The following is a 27,890-nucleotide window of genomic DNA, read 5'->3' on the forward strand; positions in this document are numbered from 1 at the left end:
GAAAGGGCAGAACCTCAGGTCTAAAGGACCAAAACAGATCACCATATAGCCTTAAGGGGAGAGGGGGGATGAGGACGGGGAACAGCTTGACCCACTACCACAGCACTGGAGGAAACCACTGGTGGACAGAGGCAGGAAGGCAGCAAGGAATTCCCTCAGTGATGATAAAGTTATTTCCTGCCCATTCCTTATCTCCTGGCTGTCTCCAACAGACCCAGGCAAGCACCATGCATTCCCCTCACAAACCCAGGAAGCAAAGTATAGCTGGTTTCTGCATTCCAAGGCATGTTAATTTTCCCAAACTACCATCAGTGTGGCTGAACATCTGGGGGGAAAGCAGGGAGGGTCTGTAGGGCCTGCCTCTTTGGGTCAGGGATCCTAATGAGCATTCTGGCTCCTCCCTGGGGAATCTCCTCTACTCCCCTAACTCTCTCTGAGGGATGCCCATGCCCTCTGTGTACCCAGGGGGCAGGTGCCATCCCTGCCCCATGCTGCTTGTTCATCAAAAAGCCCTTGAGTCTTCCTTGCCATCTAATTATGCACAGCGGCCATAAAGACGCTTTCTCCCTTACCAAAGAGGCCTATTTATATGATGAGAGAGCACTTCGCCCCCACAAGATTGAGTCGTCACTCAAAGCCTTGTTGGAATCAAAGCCTCATCTCTTCAGAAATGCCCGGACTCCCTCCCCCCGCCTCTCCCTCTCCAGCTTGGCCCACTTCTGAGCATCTGTGTTCGCCGAAGTGCCACCGTGGAGTGGGCAGGATGTGGATGCTGTTCCCCACTGCTGTGGTCCTTCACATTTTGCTGACAGAGTCACTCAGTGCACAATATTTGCTGAGGGCCTACTATGTGTCATACTGAAAACCTACTGTGTGTGCTTACTGAGAATGATGGAATGAAAGATAAGGCCCCTGCCCTTCTTGAGAGAACGGCAGTAAGAGAAGAAAGGTCACACTCCATGACTGACTCCGAGCCAACTCCAGAGTCCACTGTCTGGGCAAGTTACCAACATCTCAGAGTCCTCAATTGCCTCACTGGAGAAATGAGGTAACAATAAAGTCAACCCCGGAGGGTTGTTGGGGAACAATAGGATCCAGGCATGTAAACCTGACACGCTGTCTGCACTCATGATGCACTACCTGAAAACATCAACAAGGGTGGATTTCACCAACATGCATGACTCTGAAGTTTCCGGAGAGGTGAGCTTCAAAGGATGAGTAAGGGTTTTCTAGGTCAACGGGGACATATCACAGGGGAGAACTTTGTGTGTCAAGAGCCAGAGGGGATAATGGGGCTTTAGGTTGGGGATGGAGGCTACCATGCAGGGAACAGAGATCCAGACTCATACATGGACCAATAGCCCAGAACCCTGACACCTCTATTAATCTATGCCCAGTCCCACAGACATACTTCACAAAGCTCTGAGGGCCTACGACCTAGGAAAGGCTGTGTCCTCTGAGTCCTGACTCCAGTGGTTTAGGCTATAAGCCTCTCTGACCCCTTTCCCACAGTGCACCATGACACTTGTGGCAGAATGATGACATACTGGTCACCAGCCCTCCTACCCCCCTGCATTGAGTTGTCCATTTAACACATGTGGCCAGGGCTAGCTCAGATAATGGTGTTTTCACCAAGTTCTTGATAAGGGTCAGCACTTACTTTTGTTACGTTTGACTGCCGGGATGGTGAAAAGCCAATCTCCAAAGCTCAGGGCCCCAATCATTCACCAACTCCTAGAAAAAAATAGCTAGGCTTCCACTGTCTGTTCAGCCCTGACTTGGACACCAAAGGACCTGCCCTACATCTGAACCACCAGGTGCTCCACCCACGCATCTCCTCCTAGAGCTCCTGACACACTAACTCAGGTCATGGAGAGGGGAAGGACTTAAGGTCATCTCAATTTCTACTGTCCTAACACCCGGCACAACAAAAGTGACCCTTCAGATCTTATGAATGAATTAATTAATATTCTATTAAGGGACTTTCCTAACACAGGAAAGCTGAGTCTTAAGGGTCACATGCTCACCAACCAGGTTCAGCTATGTTTTGCCTTTCTTGTTTCACTTCAACTCTACCCACCTCACCCCATGCCCTCTCCAATGTGAGAGACCAATGGTTCACAAATCCCAATATCCTGGCACCTGTATAATGCACTCATTCATCTATCCATCCATCCATCCATCCATCCATCCATCCATCCATCCATCCGTTCATCCATCCATTTATCCATCCATCCACCCATTCGTTTGCAGCAAGAGCATCCTTGAAATAATCCCTTGAAAAGCAACTACTTGGTCATCCCTAACAATATGGTGACCACCAATGACACCAGTGAGGGCCGAATGGGTAGAATCAGATGTCCTGCATCCTAATCAAAGCTTCTTAGATCTGCAACCTTGGACAGGTTGTTTACTTGATATTTAAATTTCTCATCAGTGAAAGGCCGATAATACATTTATTATGGGATGAGAAATAGAATAATGCATATTCATCACCCAGCGAACAACACACAATGGCAAAACCTGAGAGTGGATGGAACTCTGCTCCTATTAGAAAATATTATTATCCCCCATGTTGTGTGTGTGTGTGTGTGTGTGTGTGTGTGTGTGTGTGTGTGTGCATGCGTGCACATGTATGTATCCCTGTCACATCAGAATTGGAGGCAGGGATGTGCACCTATTCTCCAGCACTGATTTGCACAATAAATCATAAAGGGATGGCGGCTCAGAAAAGCACAATAAGTTGCCAGGAACGCTTGCCCTTCAGGTGACTAGGACTCCAGATGTGTTCCATAGTAGGGTGCCTTGAACTTCCTGGAATCTAAAAACACCCTACAAGAAGCCCAGGTGAGCAGTGGTATGTTTCCCATCATAGGTGTGGATCCGTCCCAGCACTGTGTGTGTGTGTGTGTGTGTGTGTGTGTTCGCTTGTGTGCATATGTCCCAGCACTGTGTGTGTGTGTGTTCGCTTGTGTGCATATGTCCCAGCTCTGTGTGTGTGTGTGTGTGTGTTCTCTTGTGTGCATATGTCCCAGCACTGTGTGTATGTACGTGTATGTGGGTTTATTGTTGTGTATATGTGTTTGAGTGTGTGCATGTGTGTGCATGTGTATAAGTGTGTGCATATGTGTATAAGTGTGTGCACATGTGTATATGTATGTGTTTGAGTGTGTGCATGTGCATGCATGTGTATAAGTGTGTGCACATGTGTATATGTGTGTATATGTCTGAGTGTGTGCATGTGTGTGCATGTGTATAAGTGTGTGCACATGTGTATATGTGTGTATGTGTCTGAGTGTGTGCACGTGTGTGTATAGGATAGAAGCAGCAAGGTGACTTCACAAGACAAATCAGGGCTGGGGAGTGGGTGCACATCCCTGCCTCCAATTCTGACTTGACAGATCTTATACCCAACCTTGCATTTGGTATAACCACCCACTCGTTATCTCAGCATGAGAGACAGGAAACTGGATCACTTACTCTCAAGCTTAAAGCAATTGTGACAGTTCTCACCATCATGCTCAATGTTGGGTTTTTTTTCCCCAATGTAAAGAAAATAGGTGAGGGAAAAATGAGTCGATCCAATTGCTTAGCGATGTTCAGACAAAGCAACTGCCATCCGTGGCCGTGTCCACAGACTATGGAAGGTCAGGACAAGAGGCATAGTCAGGGTGCCTGTGTGAGTTGCATCTCCTGGGCTGGGGTTGTGCCTCTCCCCTCCGGTGAGCTCCCAGCCCCCACCCTGCACTCCTCAGTCACTGCAGTGCTTGCTGGCTGGGGAGGCACCTCCCAGATCCGCAGGAACAATGGGCTGGGGAGGGGGCAGGTGCGGCTAGGAGACCCACAGAAGAGGGAACTGCACCCAACCCATACCAGGACAGAGAAAACAATTACCAGTGCCAGCCCGCTGCGCTGCTGCTGGCCTCAGTTTCCCTGCTTTGGGTCTCTGCAGAGCACAGAGCTCTCCCCCACCCCACCCCACGACGGATTTCGCCTTAAGTCCCGGCATTTTACTGTCATCCTTGCACAGCCTCTTGCTTCGAGCTCCTGGGAAACCGGCTCGAGCCTCTATTCTAGCCAAGGCCCTGTAGGTCAGGGACACGCGCAGGGCCTCCCGCAATCAACTTTCCCCACTTGAGATGCACAGGAAGAAGACTGGAATCCTGACCAGCCCATCCATCCCCTGTGCGGGCGAAGCCTTGATTTACAACTCTGGCTGGGAAAGCATCTCATCCTCTTCCCGGATCCCCGGGCGCTCCCTCCCTCACCATCTGAGCGGCAACCGTGCTCCAGAAGAGCCGCTCTACCATAAATGTAAGAAGCAGCGAGGTTTCAGTACTCGGCATGGGACACCCCCAACCCGCTCCCCGTTACACACACACCTCTGACAAGGACCGGACAACCTAGTCTCTGTAATTCACACACACACACACACACACACACACACACACACACACACACACACACACACACACACACACACACCACTCAACCCAGAGAATCCTAGAGAATGAGAGAGGAGAGCTGTGGGACACCCTTTGGCCTGCAGCTACAGCTGCCACTCCGGCTCCCGTGTCCGGAGAGATGGGGTGGAAAGAGAGGATAGTTATGAATCTGATTTCTCCAAGAACCCTACCTCCTGCCTCACTGAGTCACTGAAACGAGCCGTTGAGGACCCGGGGCCACCTGGCGGCCGGCCATCTACCAGGTCAGCGGTAGCATCCCCAGCACTGTGCTCAGGCGAGGGACAGGAGGGGCGGTTCTCTTGGGAATGATACCAGGCTCTGACCAAGGAGCCAGCCCGAGATGGAAACAACCAGGGTTCCCCAGCTGAGGATTTAGTCCTGGTTGCAGAGTCCACACCCCGGCACAAACCTACCACGTGACTGGAGGGCGGCCTCCCACCCAGTGGGCCCGGTGTCCTGCCCAGAAGCCCTCTGATCCGGCCGTGGATGGCGAAACGGTACCAGGGAGCCCACTTTTCTAATGCCCCCAACCGGGCTGCGGGCTGCGGTATATAGCACACCTCATCCCTCCCAGCCCTTCAGCCCACCGCAGCCACCGCAGCAGCCACCGGTCCCTTGCCCTGCACTCACCTCGGGGCCCGGCGTCTCCACCGCCAGCTTCCTTGTCCGCCATGGTCCTGCAGCCTCAGCCCGGGAAAGGCGCCTCCGGTGCTAATCTTAGGCTCTCGAGCTAGGTCTGAGCTTCTGGACAGCGGGAGCACCGCTCTGACGCTGCCGCCGCAGCCCGGGCTCCTCCCCACGCTCCTCCTGGTCCCGCCCCACGGAGCCAAGGCCCTGGGGAAGGCTAGAGTTGGCTCCTCCCTCGAGCTCTGAGACCGCGGGTCGCCGCCCAGCTGAGGCCACACCCCGTGCAGTCATTAGCGCACCCGGACTCTGCTTGGGCAGTGGAGGGTCATAGCCAAGCAGGGGTCTTTGCAGCTTCCAGTCCGGCGGACACAGAAGCTCGCAAGGTCGGGTTTCAAGCCCGGGAGTTCCCGCCAGACGCCTACAGCAAGCACCGCACAATCAGCACTCCTTGGCGAGGCTACCAACTCCAATCCACATCAATGACCTCTGCCCCTAGGTCCCAGAGGAGCGGACCAAAGCTCTGGAGACCCTGGCGCAGCCCGGAGCCAGGCCACAACCCTAGGACTTGTGCAGGGCTGAGCCCCAGAACCACCCCACTCATCCCCTCTACCCTGCCTTTTCCTCCCCAGGCTGCCTACAGGACTACAAAGAAGCTCCTGACCCAAGGAGGTACTTGTCGCAGACTGTTGCCCTTCCATATATGGGATGCGTCCATGCGTCCCTGGCCCATTAAAATAGGGCATTAATAATTCAAAACTTCATGGTTGAGTGATTCACTGGTCTCTGGTCTTTGCCCTCTGGCTGGCATCTCTCTCTCTCTCTCTCTCTCTCTCTCTCTCTCTCTCTCTCTCTCTCTCACACACACACACACACACACACACACACACACACACACACACACACCTGCGCCTCTGGCAACTGTTAAGGCCTGGCCAGACAGATCCTGGGTCCTGGGTACCTCAGCTCTTTGATAAAAGAAGGGTAAGGATCTCATTACCATAGTCCCTGTGTCTTCCTGGGAGTTGGGGGTGGGAGGAGGGATCTGACACTAAATGCTGATGTTCATATATCCTTATCCCATAGCTGTCGGTTTCTGCGTATAAGAAAACCTGGCAAGGGAGGTTTAAATTATGGTTTAAAAATCACACACACACACACACACACACACACACACACACACACACACAAGCGAATGTCTGGCTGGGATCTTGTCACAGTGGTAAGCACCATCTACCTCTCACTTCATGAGACAGACATCGTCTCCCCTTCCCCATCCCACCTGGGTACCTATGGGAGGCCTCCACAAGCAGCCTCCCTATGGGCGTTGTGGTGACCTGAGGTCTGCTACCAAAGCCCACAGAGGAGCATGATGAATGGGCTGAGGATGTAACTCCTGGAGTTCACAAACTGTCTTCTGCCTGCATTGGATATCTAAATGCACGGTCTCTGGCTGTGTGTGGACCTCTCTGAGCCTCCTTTTCCTTTTCTGAGAAATAGGTTCTCAGGGCAAAAAAAAAAAAAAAGAAAGAAAGAAAGAAAGAAAGGAAGGAAGGAAGGAAGGAAGGAAGAAAGAGAGAGAGAGAAAGAAAGAAAGAAAGAAAGAAAGAAAGAAAGAAAGAAAGAAAGAAAGAGAGAAACTAGGGTACAGCAGTTTTAAAAGCATGAGCTACAAGATGCCAGGCCAGGTAGTTATGCAGAGTGGTCGCGGTACCTGGAAGCCACCCCGCTCCCCCGGGAATGTAGAAAACATGTTTCAATGGAGCAAATTCTCCTAATCAAGACATCAAGACTGCTTTTTAACAGTGACAGCACCCCTGCTATCTCAGAGGCAGATCCAAGAGATGATGTCCCAGCAAAGACCCAAAGGCCAGGAGCAGGAGGCACCCAAGCAAAGAGGAGTCAGGTTGGAAGCAATTGCTCAGGGCAACAGTCTGATGCTCCAGAGCTCAGCTGAGCTTCAGACAGAGAAGCTTGGTCCCTTCCTCCACCCATTGCTACCTTCTGCCTCTGCTCACACCTCCTAATTAAGGGAAAGCAGCTGGGATGGGGTGTGCCATAATATAAAAAGGCGGGAATAACCACTGCACTGTCCACTAGTGTCCTGGAGACGTGTGCCTGGAAACTGGATACGGAGTTGGCTGTGTCAGCCGTGTCTGCTGGGGGTTAGTGTTCAAATCATGCTGTACTTCACTCCTGAGTTTGAATATTTGTTTTGTTTTGTTGAGATGAGGTTTTGCTGTGTAACCCAGGCTGGCCTTAGACTTTCTATCCTTCTGCTTCTATCCTACAAGTGATGTTATTAAGTGACATTATTACAGGCATGTGCTGTGGGATGATGTCATTATGTAGGTGAAGGCAGATACAAGACAGGATGAGGCCTGTCATTGGACGAGAAGGAAGGATGGGTGGGAGAAAAGTTTGAGGGAAGAGGAGGAGACTGGAACAGAAAGGATGGGAGGAAAAGCCACTGAGAGAACATGGAGGCTGGTGTTAAGATTCCTCTCTGTACCTTTACAGGTTGCTATGAGTATTCTTAAGAGATGGATGTGTACAGGGCTTTGTATGTTTAGGTGGGCAATTATATCTTATCAGTTGGATCAGAGGTTATTGCGTTGTGTGTTCTTTCATGTAGCAATTTAGGTTTAAGAGAATATGCAGTGGCTGGAGACACTAGGCCGCCCAGAATTGGGATGTATATTTCTGGCACGGCGGCAACCTGCCTTAGGAACTAGATGGGTAGAGAGATTGCTGCCAGGCTCAGAGAGAGGCCACTGGCAGTGTCATATGGGATGGAGCAAAGCAGGTGAGAGGCTTTGCTGACTGAGATTTAAGATATCTATCAGATATCTTGGGGCACTGCGGTGCCGGACTTAGTGGGGGTTAAACGACAGCATTTTATTTTTTATAATTTTACAGCAACAATGTGCCACTCACCATTCCCAGCCAAACTAATTCCTTAGTGCAACACTCATACTTTAATTGTGTGTGTGTGTGTGTGTGTGTGTGTGTGTATCTGTGTGAGTACTTGCACAAGTGCAGGTGTCTATAGGGCCCAGAGGTATCAGGTTCTCCTGGAGAGAGGGTTGCAGAAGTCTGTGAGCTGCCTGACATGGGTGCTGGGAACTGAACTCAGGCCCTCTGGAAGAGCGGCAGCAAGCGCTCTTGACCACTGAGACGCCTCCCCAGCCTGTATTCAATATTTTAGACACTAGTGAGCAGCTGCCATCTTTGTTTAAGCTCTCTCCCAATAAAGGGCCATCACGAACTGCCTCTGTCTCCATGGTTTTTAATCTTTTGAGTTCTTTCTCTACCAGCCACACCTGCACTTCCATTAGGGCCACAGTTCTCTGCTGCTACCCACTGCCTGTGGTGATGGGCAGCTTGTCAACTTGACACAACCCAGACTCATTTAGGAAAAGGGTCTGGATGGGGGACTGTCTACACTGGGCTGGCCTGTAGGTATATATGTATACTAATTGGTGTGGGAGGGCCCAGCCCACTGTGGGTAGCACGATTCCCTAGGCTGGGGGCAGGGGGGGGGTCCTGAACTATGTGAGAGTGGGGACATCAAGCTGAGCATAAGCAAGCAGGCGCACGAGCACATATGCACTCATTTCTGTCTGCCTTCAACTGGTCACAGGAAGTGACCAGCAGTCTCAAGTTCTGGGCACCTTGGTTTTCCCACAATAATGGGTTATGAGCTGAATGTGTGAGCTGAAATAATAAATCCCTTCTTCCTGAAGTTGCCTTTTGTTTTATTACGGCAGCCAGAGTGAAGCTAAAACACCTCTCAATGCTCCATACCCACATGCCTGTATTTTCTGCCTGGCCCTCTCTGCTTTGCCTCAGCAACTCTGCATTTCCCCCTCCCCCTCCACACCCAGGATTGGACCTTCCTCCAAGACACCCGAGCTAATGAACATCTCCCAGGGTGGCTCCTAATCTCTCACACTTGACTAAAATCCAACCCTTCCCTCCTCCCCACTCCCTTGGGGGCTAGAATGGACCGCCCACCATGGTCCAAGCCAGACACCTGGGCATCCTCTCCAACACTCATCCTTCACTGTCTGTCCAAGTTCAGCATCTGCAAGTCAAATGTGGATCAGTGCCTTCTGTTGCCTGTTCTCTGTCCGCTGTGCCACCATCCAGCTGCCTTGTGCCTTGTGAGTCTGTGGCAACCTCCTCACAGCCACCCGGCCTCCTGTCCTGTCCTACAATTCAGTCAGTGTCCCCACCTTCCCTTACTCCATAACTAACTCCCTACCACTGACCTCCTTCCTTCCACCTCCTCCATCTCTTCCTGACACCTGCAGAGATGTGCTTCAAGCCTGGGTTGCTCACTTCCTCGTCCGGGCACCATTGGCCACTCAGATAACAACTTTTTGCAAACATGGACTTCCCAATTCCCCATGCTGACTGGGGTCCCTCTCCAGAGTCTCTACTGCACCCTGTCCTTCCACATCAGGAACCTGACCCTGGCATCGGGACATAGGCCTTGGCAGTCTGTCAGAACCAGAAGGAACCCGCATCTGCCTCCTGCTGTGGAAAGGCCTTGGGCACCATGTGCCCTCACTGACAATCCTAGCCACAGACACACAAGGGCATGTGAGCAGCACAGGAGATGGCATGCAGGGCCCAGCGCTTGGGGCAGAGAGCAGTTTTTATTTTCAAGGGAACGTAAAATGCAGTGTGAGCTATGCCCTGTCAATGTTTGCATCGTGAAATTAGTAAGTGTCCTGATGAGGCAGGGAAGACGGCTTGGTGGTTAAGAGAACCCGGGTTCTATTTCCAGAACCTACATAGTGACTCAGAACTCCAATTCCAAGGGATCCAGTGACCTCTTGGGGTCTCTGAAGACATGTGGTGCACATACATATATTCAGACAAGACGCTCATACACATAAAATAATTTTTAAAAAGAAGAATTAGTGCCCCGGACTGGGCAAGCTAAGGCATGGTCAGGTCTAATAACCTGAGTTTACCCCCTCAAGACTCACAGGTTCAAAGAAGAGGACAGATTTCTGCAAATTGTCCTCTCACCCCCACGGTGTGTAAATACCAACACATGTATGTTCCCACTCAACATAAATAAAATGTGGAATGGAAGAAGTGATCTGGTGAGCACTGCTCTGCCAAACAGGTGCCATTACGAGCTCATCTCCTCCTCCTGGTGGCCCTGCTCCTGACAATTCTGCAAGAGAAGAGATGGGGCCATGCAGAGGCTGAGATATGTAGGCCTATTTCCACTTTGTTCAACATCACAAGTGGGCTCCCACCTTCCTCTGTGACCCATCACCAGCCAGAGGAGGATCATGTCCTTCTTCTCCCTCTGGGTTGTGGTTTGAATCTCAGCTGACTTCTCCAGCTGTAAGGCTATTTGGGGAGACTACAGAATTTCAGGGGGCCTAGCTGCCAGAAGTACATCACTGCAAGGTGTCTTCTGCACATCTCCTGTCTTGCACCTGCTTCCCAGTTCTATGTGATGTGAGCACCCTCTACCACCCATTTCTGCTGCCTGATCTGGGTAAGTGTCTCTGCGTTGGCCTCCCCTCCCACTGCTGACAGACTGAGGCTGTGAACCAAATCAAGTCTTTCCTCCTGAGGCTTCTGGGATGCATCCTGTTCTCCATGATGCTAAAGGAGCCAACAGACAGGGTCTACATGATTTAGCTCCTGATATCTCGATGGCTTCCATTCCTTCTCACTCACTCTCACTTCCAAAGGTACACATGCAGCATCAAAACATCTTCCCCTCACTGAAGACACATCTCCCAGGAGAATCATGGCACACACACTTTTTCTGTAGCTTCATGAAGTCACCCCTTCTTGGACGTCTTTATAAAAATTGCTCCCTCACCCCTTAGGAGAGAAGCCCCACTGCATAGCATCCCAGGCTGTGATGTGTGCCACGGACTGTGACCAAATGCCTAAAGCCAGAGGGATGGAATCAATGATGCAGCAGGGGCAGGGGGGCTTTAGCCCTGATGGGAGGACACACAAACACTAGGCTGATGCTGGGACATCATGTGCCCCTCCAAATCTCCAGTTCCTCAAGCCTGCCTAGCCCTGCGGGATGCTTGCCTGAGGCTGGTTCCTTCTAGCCCCTCAGAGATTCCTCCTCTCCCCCCTCATGTTTCCTGCAGCAATCCACACATCTCTTCTCCACCTTGAAGGAATTCCAGCCCAGCAGTAGCCTACAGAGGAGACACTGGAAGAGTTCCTCAACAAGAACACATTTCCACTGGCCATACGAGTGTCTGAGGTTATCCAGTGCATAGCCAAGTGACCATCTCCCATCTGTCCCCAGCTGATCTGGTCACATCAGCCTTATGCATTGCTCTTGGCTCCAGAGGGAACCTGTTCTCGCTGTGCTTATAGAGGACACCCCCCTCTATAAGTTTCAGCTTGGACGTTCTCTACACCGAGATACCATCTTGCTTTCCAAGACCCTGTGATCTGTGCAGTAGTACTTACCAGAACTCTGAGATCAAGACTCTGTGAACCCCTTTACACAAAAAAGATCACTGAGCTCAGGGGTCATAAAGCAGAAGCCGGGACTTAACCTTGGGTACCATCTCCTTGCCCACTTCTCCGTTTGCAATCTCCCTAGGGCTGGGGGTGGGACATCAGCCATGTTCACATCAGCAGCTCCAGGCCCTTGTGTAGTACCCGACCCAAAATGTTCAATGTGGAGCCGATAGGCTCCTTGACTCCAGGCCTTCTCCTTTCTCTCTGGACTCCTCCATCCACCAGCTCACGGGCACTTTCTCTGCCTGAAGATCTCCTCTCTGTCCTTCATCCCTAAAAAAGGACACCTCAGCTCTAATATGAACCCAGGCACACAGAAGCCAGAGACAAGAAATGGGACTAACCAACTTCACCAGGCAGCCAGGGACGTTGTTACTTGTGCTAAGCCCCAACTGTGACACCCTGCCTCAAAAAATGGTGATGTTTATGCAGCAGGACCAAGACTCCAACGTGCAGAGAGGACATAAAACACAGAGGGAAACTCTGGGCATGTATCACTTCCTGACCTGTGTCACTCTAGACACCTGACTGAGTGACCAGTGGATATGTCCTTCCCGATTGCTTCCCATCCCCATCTGGTATGAATCAGCCTCTCCGTTAACATTCCAAACACACTTCACACACACAGTATGAGCCACTGGAGGACTTTTCCAGGGCAGAATTTCAAGGGTGGGAGGAAACGCTGTCTCCAAATATCAGAGTCACCCAGGCCTGCAATGTAAACTTTAGAAATGCCTGCTCAGGTAATGAAGGGTTATCCAAATATTTTTCACAAGTATTTCAAACAGCAGAAGAATCTATGGTCTCTTTCTCAGCAGCCTTCTCAGAACTGTGCAGACCCTGACCCTGCAGAAGTCCTGGCTCACAGCAACACGAGGCAACCAGAAGCTATGTCTCAGGAGGGAAAGTACCAGGTGTGGACAAGGTTCAGAGGACTGAAATAAACCTTCGCTCAAGGAAGCACTGACAAAAGTGCCAAAGGTTCCACCCTGTGTGGCTTCTTCCCTTCCCTCTTACTCCACACCAGCTCTCAATACAGGCTCAGGAAACATTTGTGGAAGAAATGAACTGATAGCCCAGGGTGTGGTGTGAAATCAGATCCCAGAGAGCTAAACTTTTGGTCAAGTCACACATTGAGGAAACAGCTAGCACCAGACTCTATCCACTTCCCCTTCTCTCTTCCCAGTCTCCACCTCCTTGTTTCCTCTCCCCCTGTCTCTGTCCCGCCCTCCCCCCTGTCTCCACCTTCCCCCCCCATCTCCACCCCCCCCCATCTCCACCCCCCCCATCTCCACCTCCCTGCTAGCTCCTCCTTCACTGTTCCCTTTGCCTAGTGCCAAGCGGGAGACAGTTTGTGCCATAGCCATGTTTACTGAAAGAGATGAAGAAGAGGGACACGTGGGTAGTCTGGTCATGATGGAACACCCAGGTCTCTCCTGTCCAGCCTTCAGTGTAGAGCCTGGCACATGCCGCAGGGCAAGGTGAAGGGGAAACTTGTGGGGTCTTTGGAAAGTCACTTACGTCAAACGATGTCGTGCTGGGGCACACAGGTGAGAGGATGTTTTGCTATAGCAGACATGTGAAAGGACACTGATATTCAGAAGGAATAAATATGACTCACAGATGAGGGAGGTGGAGCATTGGCCTGCTTTGCCCTGCCTGGCTATTCTTGGCTAACAACACTCATGTATTGGTTTGCCTTACATTGAGTTGCTGAGCTCCACTTGTGATGATGCCATAGAAAGAAATTCGCCAAAGAAGTTCCTGCAGCTCCTTCCACTTCAGTGGCCTCTGGCAATTCCTTCTGGATTGAACTGCCCTTGCTGGTTTGTGTGCTGGCTGCCAGCTGGACTGGACTGCAGCTGATATCCTGACAATGAAGATGGGACTCTTCACTGAGTTAGAGTTATTTCTAAACAGGTCCGCTTCCCTCGTGTCCTAATGACTTTTCTCTTCCGCTACCTCTGGTGGGTGGTGGGCTGGAGGGGAGGTTGGACTTTTATTAAAGTAGGTTGGAAAAAGTTATGCCTACAGCAAGGTCTCCAGGAATGTGTCCAATGACTGAACAAACAACGCAATTTAGAGACAGAGTAACAGTTTACCAGGCCCTCCCAGTGCTCCTGTCTTTCTGATAGTGTCTCCGGATGGAGAGGGATACATTGCTATTCATGGCTTTGTTAAAATGGGAAAGTGGAAGCCTCACGAGACTGTGGACAGCTGGTTACCATTCTGTACAGGTGCTTTATTTAAAAGCGACTTATTCCTGGGCATACACCCAAATGATACTCTAACATACAACAAGGACACATGCTCCACTATGTTCATAGCAGCCTTATTTATAATTGCCAGAAGCTGGAAAGAACCCGGATGTCCTTCAACAGAGGAATGGATACAGAAAATGTGGTACATCCACACAATGGAGTACTACTCAGCTATCAAAAACAACGACTTCATGAAATTCATAGACAAATGGATTGAACTAGAAAATATCATCCTGAGTGAGATAACCCAGTCACCACCACCACCACCACCACCACCACCACCACCACCACCACCACCACCACAACAACAACAACAACAACAACAAAAAACTGCACATGGTTTGCACTGAGTGATATGTGGATATTAGCCCAAAAGCTCAAATTTCCCAAGATAAAGTCCACAGACCACATGAAGCTCAAGAAGAAGGATGACCAAAGTGAGGGTGCTTCAGTCCTTCTTAAAAGGGGGAACAAAAATATCCATAGGAGGGGATATGGAGACAAAGTTTGGAGCAGAGACTTAAGGCATGGCCACTCAGAGCCTTCCCCACCTGGGTATACAGCCCATTTATATACAGCCACCAAAACTAGATAATATTGGTGAAGCCAAGAAGTGCATGCTGACAGGAGCCTGATACAGCTGTCTCCTGAGAGGCTCTGTCAGAGCATGTCAAATACAGAAGCAAATGCTAGCAACAAACCATTGAACTGAAAACGGGGTTCCCATTGGAGGAGTTAGAGAAAGGATTGAAAGAGGTGAAGGGGCTTTCAACCCCATAAGAACAACACCACCAACCAACCAGAGCTCCCAGGGACTAAACCACCACCTAAAGATTACACATGGACAGACCCATGCCTCCAGCTGCATATGCACCAGAGGATGGCCTTGTTGGGCACCAATGGGAGGAGAAGCCCTTGGTCCTGCCAAGGCTGGACCCCCAATGCAGGGGAATGTCAGGGGATGGGAAGGGTGGTGGTTGGGGAGGGGGAACACCCTCATAGAAGAAGGGGAAGGGGAGGGGATAGGGGGCTTATGGAAGGGAAACCAGGGAAGGGAATAACATTTGAAATGTAAATTTAAAATATCCAATTAAAAAAAAGAAAAAGAAAAGAAACAAAAGTGACTTATACATTCCTCATTCTATTGTCTGAGCTCTCTGTGATAGTCTCTTAAACAAAGTCAACATCTCAGAATCTATTAAATAATACTTTTAAGATGTAGTAAAAAAAAAACTTCAGGCATTCACAATAGTAGGGGTGAGGCAATGACTTCTCAGGCACCCATCAGCCAAATTAGTTAGAAAGCCAACGCTGTGAGGAAACCAGCTTACTCAGGGCACACAGCAGCTGCCACCTCTACTGTTCCTGCTGCTATGCACATTTCCATCAAAAGACACTGAAGGTCACAAGTGAGGTTGATTCTCTAGTAAAGTGTCACGGATACAGAAAGGGTGTTGCCTGGAGTTACCGAGAGCTGACCTGCTTAGTCATCACACGTACCTAGAGGCAATGGCACTAAAATACAAGGATTCCGCAGTCTCTTGCTTTTACGGTGTGTGTGAGAGTGTGTGTGTGTGTGTGTGTGTGTGCGTGTGTGTGTGTGTGTGTGTGTGTGTGTGTGCGCGTGCGTGCGTGCACGCACAAGCATTCTTGTGTATGCATGCATGTATATACTCTTCCTCGTATGAGTACACACACCCACATGGGTACGGGTAGAGGCCAGAAGTCACTCTTTCTCTTTATTTACCTATCTTCTTTTGGGGGGTTAAATCTTTCACAGAACCTGAAGTTCACCATGTTGACTGCATTGCCAGGCCATTGAGCCCCAGATCTGTCTGTCTCTGTCCCAGTTGCTGGGGTTATAGATACAGGCGAGAATTTGGGTCCTCACGAGCCGTCTTTACTCACTGAGCCATGTCCCCAGGCCCTCCACATTTAAAGCCTTCAGTTTACATTAAGATCACATGGCTTTTAGGAGCGCCCTATTCAAGTCAACCATTCTCCATCCCCAATCCTCTCCTAGACACTTTCAGGATCCTACACTGTGCTGAGACACACCCAGAATCTACCCAGACATGGACCGAATGCATGAGCACATGGTCCTTGGAAGAAAAAAAGAGACAGACAGATATGGCCAAAAGTCTTAGCAGACCTTGATAGCACCCCAGAATGAAAACTTTTGAGTAAACTGTTTTAGGTCTTCCTGCCCTCATCCTCCCCCATCAGGAAGGCCAGGGGAGCCAAGGACAAAGAGGACACAGGTAGGTGTGGATTTGAATCCAGTTGTATCCTTCCTTAGCTGTGCATCCTTAAGTGAGTCACCAACACTCTCTGATCCATTCCTAAAAGAAGGTTGATAAAGGCTCCAGACAGTAAATTCTATAGAGTATTCTATTAGATAATGCCTAACCCCGCTTCTGCAACAGAGGAAGTTCTCCATCAACACTGGCCTCTGTAACTGGCTACTATGCATAACTAGCACTCAGTAATGAGTCCCACTCTGCCTGAGCGAAGCAACTGTGTATGCACTTAGAGGCCCGTAAGGATGTTTGGTGGAGGGGTGGGTTGTTTTGCTTTGCAGTGTTGGGAGTCAAACCCAAATCCTCAGACCTGCTAGGAAGGTGCTCTACCATTGAGATACATCCTCAGTCCTACAGTGGTGGTGGTGTTTTAAATCAAATGTTCTGCTTGGAACATCTAGAAATTTGGAAAATAAATTAAATTAAAAACAAAAACTCTTCTTGGCTAAATTTCCATGTGGAAACTGAACAATCTTCCAGTCAGTGGAGTCAGGCCAAAGACACCCTGTTGTTCACCGACTCACCACCAGGGCACACTGGTACACACTCCATGATGTTGCAAGCCCACAAGCATGGAGGTCACAATGACACGAGTGCTATGGGTAGCTAGCACTCCACTAACTCATCAAGAGAGCATCTGACCTCCAAGATCAGTCTCGGCCACATGCTTGCTGTGTGGTCTTGGGCAGGTTCTAAGCCTAGCTGACGCCCAGGCTCCCCCACTTCCCTTTACTGTACAACGAAGATAACAATCACGCCTACTCTCCTGCCATCCTACCTGTCGCAGACCTGAGGTAGAATCAGCTTTAGCACCCCAGGACTTGTGATTTCCACAACTCAGTCTTTGCCTCCTCCCCTGTAGAATAGAACCATTGCAGCCACTTCCCAAGACTGTTGTGAAGACCTTCACAGGGCCATGCACATAGGATGGCCTGGAGTCTGCCATAGAGTAAGGGTTGGATGAAGGATAACAGGTGTCCCATGGTAGATGATCAATACATTCCGATTTTAAGACCAATATGGTTCAAAGAATCCACTGACATCTTTGTTTTGTGCTGGGTGCTAAGCCAAATACACAGAATGTACCTTCCCAAGAAATCAAGACCCTTGCACAAAGGGAAGGCAGCCTTTTGGGGCTACGTGGGCTCAGCCCTTTCCTGCACCACATTTCAGGGTCTGTTATTACAATTTCACTAATGACTATGCAACCTAGTATTCTAGAGTCTACCAATGTCCTCCCAAGCTGGCAGGTGGCAGGGAGGAAGAGAAGAGAGGAGCCCCCACCCCCACCCAGCCTACACTTAACAGTCCTCATCCAGGACAGGAAAATGCACTGTCCACTGCCCAGCTCATAGCATGAGGCTGGGAAGGTCATAGCTAAGGTCTGGATGAAGGTGGGAAGACTCTACCCCATAAAAATTCTTTATTTTATATCTGGCTTCATGTCCAAATGAAGCTCTAAGATTACAGAAGAAGGAGAAAACTCAGTCTTAGCAAATTAAATTTAAACCTCAAGCCTGCAGTTTTGGAAAGTAGGATCAGAGACTGGAAGAAGATTGATATGACAGATTTTATCCAAATCAGCAGCGGCACTCTACCCTGTCTTGCGGCCCATCTGAACCTTCCCTGACCCCAGCTCAGCAGACACAAGGAGGTGTTCCCAAGAAGAAAATGAACAGTTAAACATGTGTGTGAAAGTGTGGTCAATGCCCGTCAGCAGTTGGCATGTAGGTGCACACAGCTGCACACGTGGTAGAAAAAGCAAAGCTTACGACATGTAATGGTGATGAGGACCCTGCAAAGTCTGTTTTCAGACCACTGTAAACTGTGCCGTTTCTAGTGTTTTAAACACACCGGGGCTTGAGTGGGGAAGTATATACCTGGAATCCCAGAGTCCAAGAAGCTGAGGCAGGAGGATTTGGAATTCAAGTCCAGCTTGGGTCATGGAACAAGGACTTATTCCTAATTGAAGACTCGTTCCACTAAACCCTTCCCTTAGAATTCATTCCAGGCCAAAAGAAGACTATTGTGTGGCATTACATGTGGACAACAGAACGAAAGTATGAATACAAATAGGGAGGTGGTTTAGCACGTGGGGAAATGCCACTTACTATCAAATGGGAAGAAATTGGCCATGTTAAAGCCACACCCATCTAGGAGTGGGCAGCACTGCACAGAGACCAAACAGCCCACCAGGAAGAGAATAATATGGGATGCTCTGTCCTGTTTGGACTCCCCTTAGAGCTTTATCAATGGTTCCTACCTCCCTTTCTCTGGGCTCTGCATAGAAACCTCTCACTTCCAGGCAGGACTGAGCTGTATCCTGTTCTAGCACAGCTCTGGTTCTAGCTGTTTGATTTGGTTCCTAATGATACCCTCTGTCTCTCAAAACTTAAGCTTGAAACAAACTGGCCCTGGCTTGTGGGAGATCAGAGATGAATTCTTCATCAAAAATGTGAGCAGGGTAAACACTGCACTGACTGATGGGGCTGGGGGATTGATTTCACACTTGGACACGGACGGTGTCACAGGCCTTCTGGGACTCCTGAAGTGACCTCAGAATGGCTGCCTTGTTCAGAGCTTGCTTTTCAAGGCACAGGCCCACATAAGGTAAATGTGTTCTCCCTCATCTCCCTAAACCTGTGGCCACCTCTCATCCTTGTCTAGGTCTTCAATCCCTGAAGAACCTCACAAATGCTCAGGCATGGCCAACCACTTGGAAGGCAGTGACTCATTCACATACTAACATAAGCAAGTGTTAGGGTTAGATATTAACCAGACCATCGGGTTAAATATCATGGTCTCTGTCTGAAAAAGATCGGTGTCCAAAGAGAAACAGAAAATAAGACAGCATGGCTTGCCATGAGTTGAGTTTGGGCTAATTGGGATACTGCTCTCCTGATAGCCCTAGAGAAAGATGACAGCATTCTCATGTTACAGACAGGGCACAGAGGCTCTGGGATGACTCACTGAAGGTTGGTTAGCCACGTGTGAGGCCTCGGATTCTGGTCGGGCCTCTCTGTGCACTCCAGTGCTCATGCTGGGAACCGTGGCTTCAGTCATGATGCAGAAGGGGCCACTGGTGAATGGGAAGAGGACCCAGCACCCCAGGATGCTTGGGGATGGTTAGGATACTGACACCTGGGGAAAGCCTCCTAGTTGAATTTCGATGGCTTTGTAAGAAGGGGGAGAGATGGTGCAGGCTAGACTTACGTCAGCTTGACACAAGCTAAAGTAATCTGAAGCACAGTGACCTCAGTTCAGAAAACATTTCCTTAAGGTCTGACTGTAGAGCACTTTCTTAATTAGCAACTGGTGGGTGGAGCCCAGACCATTGTGGGTGGGGCCATCCCTGGACTAGTACTCCTGGGTTCTATAAGAAAGCAGGCTGAGCAAGCCACGATGAACAACCAGTTAGCAGCAATCTTCCATGGCCTCTGCATCAGCTCCAGATTCCAGGTTCCTTCCTGTGGGACTTAAAACCATGCCAGCACGTTGGGTAAGGCAGAGCGGGTTGCGACCCAGAGACTCAGTGGGCACACGCCTGAGACTTGGGTGACTCCCCACTCCCTGCCAGACTCCTGACCTGGAACGTGTGCCCTGCTCACATAAAAGCAGCATGTCCTATGGTCACATAGGTTCAAAACATAGTTCTCCATGTTAATGAGGTACCTATAGTCCTGGAGGGCTTAGCCAATAAGTTTCCCAGACATTCCTCTCTGTAAAGGGTATTTAATCTCAAGTGGGTATGGTATGGTTATGCATCCATTTTCCTCCAAGACAATAAACTGTTTAGAACCATGGACTGTCTCTTTCATCAAGGCATTTGACTTACAGAGCTGTGGCTTAATTCACCCATTCACCCATAGAAGGCTTCTCTATGCTCCTAGCCACAACTGTCACCAAGCGAAGGACAGTCACCCCTGGGACAAGCTAAGCTGGAGCTTCCCTCTTCCCCCCATCCCTAGCTCTGGGCTAGACACTGTCCCCAGCCCTTGAGCCAGACTCCATTTTGGCTCATCTGCGACTCCCATCAGCGCCTGGATGTCCAAGAGTCTGAGGACCCCCACTGGCCTCGTCGCAGGTCCAGGGACCTCTGAGCCAGACTGTGTTTTCCCACCCCAGGAGATGGTGCCTTCCATGGGGTTAGGTGCAGTCAAACTCCCTTAGCCTGTGGGACCGGCAGCTGCCCTACTTGAGTCCCTCTGCCGTTCTCCAGTGATGGACTATAATGAGAAAGTGTAAGCCAAACAAGGCCTTTCCTCCTCACTTGCTTTTGTTTCACCACAGCAATAGTAACCATAACTCACATAGAGTTAACCTGGTAACTTAATCTGACCGTGGCCTCAGACGCTCGTTCACTTGTTGGCTCTTACTACGTGATGAAGATCATGTGCTCCCATGAAGTCACTTCCCCTCCAGCCAGAAATGAGATGTAGAGTAAACCTATTTATAAGTAAGTTACCCAGTCTGTGGTATTGTGTTAACAACCCAAATCAGATTACATGGTGTGTGGACTGGCACACCGGTATCCTATGAGTTGGTTTAATAGTGTGTTGTCTACAGGGATGAGTGAACCTTGACCTCAGGGCTGAAGATCCAGCTTTAGATTCTGAAAGTGTCTCATGGCTACAGCGATACAACTGCATAGGGGAGTCAGAGAACACCCAAGCAACGTTAGTGAGAAACTGCCCTTAGCTCTTAAAAAAAGAACAGAAGTGCCTGTAAGGAAATACACTAACATACCAAATGTACTAACAAATCAAGAACAGTAGCAGAGGCAGAGGCAGAGGGCAGAGGGCAGAGGCAGAGGCCAGAGGCTAGAGGGCAGAGGGCAGAGGGCAGAGGACAGAGGGCAGAGGCCAGAAGGCAGAGGGCAGAGGACAGAGGACAGAGGCCAGAGGCCAGAGGGCAGAGGACAGAGGCCAGAAGGCAAAGGGCAGAGGGCAGAGGGCAGAGGCCAGAAGGCAGAGGGCAGAGGGCAGAGGGCAGAAGGCAGAGGGCAGAGGCAGAGGCAGAGGGCAGAGGCCAGAGGCCAGAAGGCAGAGGGCAGAGGGCAGAGGGCAGAGGACAGAAGGCAGAGGGCAGAGGGCAGAGGGCAGAGGGCAGAGGACAGAAGGCAGAGGGCAGAGGGCAGAGGGCAGAGGGCAGAGGGCAGAGGGCAGAGGTAGAGAGGGATCTCTGTGAGTTTGAGGCCAGACTAGTTTTCAGAGTAAGTTCCAAATCAGCTAGGACTACAATAAGCCCCTGGACCACCATGTTATCTCTACATAATGAAGTTGATACTGTTTTCTTCATCTTTCATTTTCAACAGACTGTGTTGTTTGTCTTTCCTAATGGAAGCCAAACCAACAAATAATTTTTTCGACACAGAATCAGCAAAGCAAGAAAAGTAGCTTGCGTAGAGACAAGGATGGCATCTGAAAGGCCTGTTTCTATGCCTGGTACCCAACACTGTCTAGAGATGGGGTCTCACTGTGTAGATTTCAGTCATTCCCAAACCCTCTGAATCACCCTTCCAATCAATGCCTACCTCTGAGTGCTTGTCCATGCCCCATACCCAGTCCCTTCCTCCCTGCCTGTATCCCAGCCTCCTCTAGGCAATGCCCTGCGACCTCTGGCTACCTTCTGTGGATCATCTATTTCATACCAAGCTCTAAAATAACTATCTGTTTGTGTGGCCTCTGGGCCAAGGTCGTGAGAACAAATTACTTGCTGAGGACCACCCAGCTAGGGGCAGCATAGCTGGAATTCTTAGTCCACAGTGCATCTTACTGGTCAGCTCCAGAATACAGGCATGTACAGTTTACAACGATATGGTCTAGGGCCTTGTGAGGTAGGGTCTGGGTATTAACAGATGTGTGTGTTTGTGTGCACGCACGTATGGTTGTGTATTAGAGGGGTGAGAGGGAATATATTCATAAAATGTGATTCCTAAGCCAAGGGCAAATATCAGCTCATGAAACTTGTTCAAGTTTTTCAAAGGATTATAGAAACTGATTTTAAAGTTTAACAAGAAGGAGGAGGAGAAGGAGGAAGAGGAGAAAGAGAGGAAGAAGAGGAGGGGGAAGAGGAAGAGGATGGACCTAGAAGGGTAGAAGATGGGAGAGTGTAGGCCTGGGTAGGTTCTTGTTCTTACCTCAGAATCCTGAAAGTTCAAGGCCAGGTGCAGCCTCCGGGGTGAGGTCGTTAAACCTTTGGGTCTATGCAGAAATCCCTACCAGTCCTGCAAGCAAGCTTATTTCAGAATCTCCAGTCCTGTCTCTCTCAGGGGTGACATAAGCAATGCTTCCCCCCAAAGCCCTCTTCCCAATGGTCTTAGCTCCATTCTCTACACAGGGAAGTAAATCTGCCCTTCCACACAGGAATGCTCCTGCAGCCTTGAGGATACCTGCAGCTGCAGCTGCAGCTGCAGCTGCTGCTGCTGCTGCTGCTGCTGCTGCTGCTGCTGCTGCTGCTGCTGCTGCTGCTAAAACACACAACTCAACAGCCAGGAACTGTCTCCTACCCTCTGTCTCCCACTCTCTGTCTCTGCCCAATTCTACGGCCAGCAATATGGCTGCTACAGAGCCACATTTTCTGTAGATTCTGTAGATGTTTGGGGGAAGAAGACAGTGTATCTTCCAAGATACCCCAGGGAACCTTGGCTCCCTTTTCACTAGATGAAACTAGGTCACATTCCTGTACAGCTGGACTCAGTCATGAAGAAAGACAGCGGAATTCTTGGAACACGCTCAGGTGGACTCCGCTTTTGCCCCTGAGCTGGATGTGGGGTTATAGGTCCTTTTCAGCAACAAATAAGAAGTGAAGAGTGAATGAATGCCCTTTGACACCCCTGAACCTGGGTTTTCAGAGGAAGTTATCTCCTCAGCCTTACAGTGGCTGCTGTTCCCCACAATCCGTCCCCTCTTCTGCTGCCACAGCACCTGATGTGACCAGAGGAGTCATCCCTGTGAAGCCACATGGAGGCTGTCTTCTCCAGGATGGGTGATCGCCACTCCAGCGAAGCTATATGTTTATATATATATATATATATATATATATATATATATATATATATATGGGCATACGTGCGTGTGTGTGTGTGTGTGTGTGTGTGTGCGACACATGTATGGAAAACACATGCCACAGTGTGCATGCAGAAGTCAGAGAACACCTTTGTGAAGATGGTTCTTTCATTTTCACATGGGTTCCAGGGATTGAGCAGGCTTATCGGACAAGTGAGGCCCACTGAGCCAGCCAGCCCATCAGTGCCTAGCACACTCCCTTTTATAGGTTTGATAGATCTGGTCTCTGTCGCTTATACTCAAATAACTTCAACCAATTTATCAGATTCAGGGACATCGAGAACCCCACTTCCTTGGTGATGATGCCTAAGACAGTCAGTATGCAGCCCTGGAGATTAGAACCCAGGATCAAGGGCAGAGTATACCTTGTCAACCATCTTCTGACTATCTCCACAACCTTAGAAAGTCACTGGACAGAATGCCCTTGCTCCTGCCAGGGCTGACAGACAAGTACAAGAATGTGACCTTCTTTCTTAAGAGATGTCGCTAGATGTCACGGCCATAAGCCATCATAAACTTGCTCAATGAAGTATCAAAGTTCAAATCACACACAGCTATGGATTTCCATTTCTCATTTATTAAAAGAGGATACTGTGATCACCACAGGGCCTTTCAGACATTCTCTATTCTCAGGATCACAAAATTCACAGAATCCATGTCCCTAGTGTGGGAGGAGGGGAGACACTGTCTTGTGTGTTCACAATGTAACAAAAAATAAGTGACACCCTGTGACAAACGTATGTTGTAGCCTTTCACTCTCTGCTTCTGAGGAAGGTCTGTGAGTATATCGGGTGCTTAGGTCTCTGTGGCAGTAACACAGAGAAAGGACCAAACGCACAAACATGTGCAAAGGGAGAAGCCAGAGGCTACAGCTACATATGCACGGGGTCTGCGGAACACAGAGGTACTATTAGTTCTTGGATGTGTTAAGAGAGAAAACGAAAATACATATTTAAAAACACCCATGAGAGGGAAGTAAAAGTAGAGATTAAAACGAAACCCTAAGGAGGGAGCAGCAGATCCAGAGACAGCTAAGGGGATGGCAAAGACAGCTTCCATGGATACAAGAAAAGGCTGGGTCTGGGGACAGCCAATGAGAGGAAGAGAGGGACACTGGGTTGGGTGGCGCACACAGTAATTCCTGTACTTGAGAGGTAGAGACAGGGAGCCTTCAGGGGGTGGGCGTGGGGAATAGCCAGATAGCTCCCTCTGCCACTTTCTATTTTTTCAATGTTTATTTTTATTTAGCAAGTGCATGCGCATGGCTGCAGAAGTCAGAAGAGCACGTTGGATCCCCTAGGGCTGGGATTATAGGAGGTTGTGAGCCGCCTGACATTAGCGCTGGGAACCAGACTCGGGTCTGAGAAGCAAAGGCTTTGAACCTCTGAGCCATCTCCATCCCCGCAACCCTCACCCCTTGTATTTTCTGGATAAAGGACTGACTTCCGCCGCCATCTTGGGATGTCCTGCTAATGCCTGTTTGACATTACATTGTAGCTCGTCTTTGAAGGTCATATACACTCACTCACTCACTACAGGCATGATGTCGATTGGACTCCCAACGACGCAGCCGCCATCCCTGCGTTCCCAGTGGTCTAGGGCTGTCTGTGTCTTCTTATCAACTCCTCAGCCCCACGAGCATTTCCTCCACTGAGTGCCGTCATTTCTGCCTGGTGCCTCTCATTTGGTCTCCCAGGCTCACAAGCCCCACCCCTGCCTCTTTTTGAAACCCTGCAGCCCAAGTGTCTTTTAGTAAGAAATGGAATCCAGTCACCGCTTGCTCTCTACTCGACGCCAGCCTTCTCAGCCTGACCTCTCTTCCTCACTAACGCCTCTGCACCTCAGTGCCTCCATTTTCACAGCCTGGAAATCATTCTTGGGGGTGATTCTGATTGTGCCCGAATGTGAGGCTCGGAGGCAACCTTGGGCACTGTTCCTCCGGTGCCATAAGCTTTTGTGTATGGTTTGTTTTTTTGAGACAGGTTCTCACTGGCCTGAAGCTCACTGAGTAGGCCAGGCTGACTCACCACAGAGTCTCAAGCTCCCTCGCACTGGACACTGCCACTGCCCTGGCTTTTTTAAACGTGGGTTCTGGGGATCAAAACTTGGGTTCTGTGTCTAGCAGTGAGTACGTGGCTGGCTAAGATATCTCCCAGTTCCCATTCATTCATTCTGTCTCTATCTCTGTCTCTGTCTCTGTCTCTGTTCTGTCTCTCTTTCTCTCTCTGTCTCTCTCTCTCTCATGGAACACTCTTGAAACTTCTTTTTCTGTTGTTCATCAAAAATTAGCTGGCATCACTGGCTCCCTTTTGGAAGCCTTCTCTGGAAGTTGTTCACCTTAGCCCTGCACCCAGCAGAGCCAGCTCTCCCATCTAAAGCACACCTCTCTTCTCATTAATGAGTCCCTTACTTGTCACTCAACTGTCACCAACTGTCACCAGTTGTCACCAACGGTCACTGTCACCAACGGTCACCAACGGTCACCACCTTTAGGGGCAATAACTGCATGGTGCTTACCTCTAACACAATTCTTCACAGGTAGACATAAAGAATACCTTGTTGCACATGTGACAGAGATGACAGGGTGTGGTGACATCCTGTTTAAGGCAGTGGGTGGAATGAGACCACCAATTCTGCAGTCATCTGGAACTCATGCCTGGAAGAAAACTGGAGCTTCGGAACCCATTGGTTTTCTTCTACTGTAACTTTAGTTGTTTTTTTTTTTTTCAAAGCCCACTTTTAATGATGGTTCTTAAAGGCTTTGATCTCCCCTCTAGCCTACCGTCCACCAGAGGTAATGGAAAAGAAAGGATACAGGGTTAGTGGACCTGTTTAGGAAGGTTCTTTGGAGCAGCTCCCATCTGTGTTGTCAGGAAATCAGCATTTCAGTTCACAGGTCAGCAGTGGCAGCTCAATCCACTCTCAAACCTTTCACTGATATATCAGCAGTCTGGTTTGGTAGAGCAGGGACAGCGGCACTGGTGCCATGGCCTAGCAGACAGCCAGGCCTCAGCCGAATCGGCATGAGTCAGGAGGAGGGATTCGCATCACCAGGAATTCCAGGAGTTCTCAGCTATGCCTCTCTTGGTGAAGTGAAGATCATTGAAGATGTGAGTCCAACAAGCATTGCACAGCTAGCTCTACCAGAAAGCCCAGCCCAGCCCAGCCCAGCCCAGCCAAGTCAAACCCCCATCACTGTCCGTTGAGTCCATTCTATACTCCCTCCAAACATCACACGCCCTCCATGTGTCTTACCTCAGCACAAGAGTCTTAGCGTGAGTCCTCGTGAGTCAGCTGACATCACTCTGCCCATCAGCCCTCATCCACTGAAGTGACAAGAGGCTGCAGCACACCACCAGATGTTTGTTTCTTTCCATGCACTTCTCTCTACAGAGGCACGACAAACGGAGCTCAAATATGCAATGCAAGGTGGACTAATGCGTTCGTGTCCTTAGCAAAGAATCCTTCACCACATGTCCTTTCACCTGCTTGCTTTAGCAGAACATCCTCTCTCCTGTGTCTGCTCCAGCAAAATGTTTCTTCATGAGTCTGCCTTAGCCTTTCACCTAGGTCTGCTTCAGCAAAACTTTGCTTCACGTGTCTGCTTTAGCAAAATGTCCTTTCACTTGTGTTTGCCTCAAGAAAACACGTCTTCACGTGTTTGCCCCAGCAAAACACCATCTGGCACAACTGACTTTCCAAAGAGCCTATATATTTCCACTTCATTCTACCCTCCTGGCCCACAAGAGCCAAGAGAAGGTAAGTAACCCTAGCTAGTTGTCTTCTCTGAGTCGAGGTTTCTACAGATGTGACAAAACACCGTGACTGAAAGCAACTTGGGCAGGAAAGAGTTTATTTAGATCACTCTTGCATATCTCTATGGTCCATCATTGAAGGAAGCCAGAACAGGAATTCACACAGGGTAGCAACCCGCAGGTAGGAGCTGATGCAGAGGCCATGGAGGGGTGCTGCTTGTTCTCCATGGCTTGCTTATGGAACCCAGGACCACCAGCCCAGGGATGGCACCGCCCATATTGGCTGGACCCTCCCCCTTCAACGACCAATTAAGAAAATGCCCTGCAGCCCAATCTTATGGAGGCATCTTCTTAGTCGCTGTTCCCTCCCCTCTGAGGACTCTAGCTTGTGTTAAGTTGAGGACACTATGGTTTTATAAAATGAACTATTTGGGCCAGCAAGGAAAGGTGCTTCCTTACCGCCACACCTGACAATCATGGTAGCAGGACAGACCCAACTCCCCAGGTTGTCCTCTGACATCTACATGTATACACGCTACAAAAATAAACGTAAAATAAGAATATTTTTAATCGACTGTTTTCTGATTTTGTCAGTGAAAACTTATCATTCTCCGACGGCAACAGCAAAATCACAGTTGGTCAAAGAAGAAACAAAAACACAGTGAATCGGCCACCCAGAGAGGGCACGGTGACATTCCAATGGCTGTGCCAACATCGCTCCTTTGCATATATTACTTTTGTCTCAGTGGCATGGTATGATCCAGTCTCTCCACAACCACAGGCTACCAGCTTTCCAGAATCAGGGTGGAGCTGGCTTCTGTAGGGTGGGGCTGGAGGACCCTCTAGCAGGGATCTTGGCCCAGGCCAAACCCATAGCTGCCCACTG

The 27,890-nt window shown here is 49.6% G+C and overlaps 1 protein-coding gene and 1 long non-coding RNA gene across 6 annotated transcripts in view; one reads left to right on the top strand and one right to left on the bottom strand.

Moving 5' to 3' along the window:
- Positions 1-27,890, bottom strand: part of Hspa12a (heat shock protein family A (Hsp70) member 12A) — a 163,711-nt gene that overhangs the window by 65,496 nt on the left and 70,325 nt on the right. The window contains 1 exon segment of one of the 4 annotated variants that reach the window (NM_001107445.2): positions 5,097-5,204. In NM_001107445.2, the coding sequence (NP_001100915.1) occupies positions 5,097-5,139 (43 nt within the window). In that variant the 5' untranslated portion in view covers positions 5,140-5,204. 4 annotated transcript variants of the gene reach the window in all.
- On the top strand, positions 1,131-5,854 carry LOC134485262 (uncharacterized). 2 transcript variants are annotated; one of them, XR_015648344.1, is made up of 3 exons: positions 1,131-1,200; positions 4,148-4,314; positions 5,723-5,854. It is a non-coding gene; the product is annotated as an uncharacterized LOC134485262 (long non-coding RNA). The 2 variants fall into 2 exon arrangements; XR_015648345.1 differs by lacking the exon at positions 1,131-1,200 and adding an exon at positions 2,714-2,847.

The sequence above is a fragment of the Rattus norvegicus genome, chromosome 1 (assembly GCF_021556685.1).
Source record: "Rattus norvegicus strain SHRSP/BbbUtx chromosome 1, alternate assembly SHRSP_T2T, whole genome shotgun sequence".
Classification (NCBI taxonomy): Eukaryota; Metazoa; Chordata; class Mammalia; order Rodentia; family Muridae; genus Rattus; species Rattus norvegicus.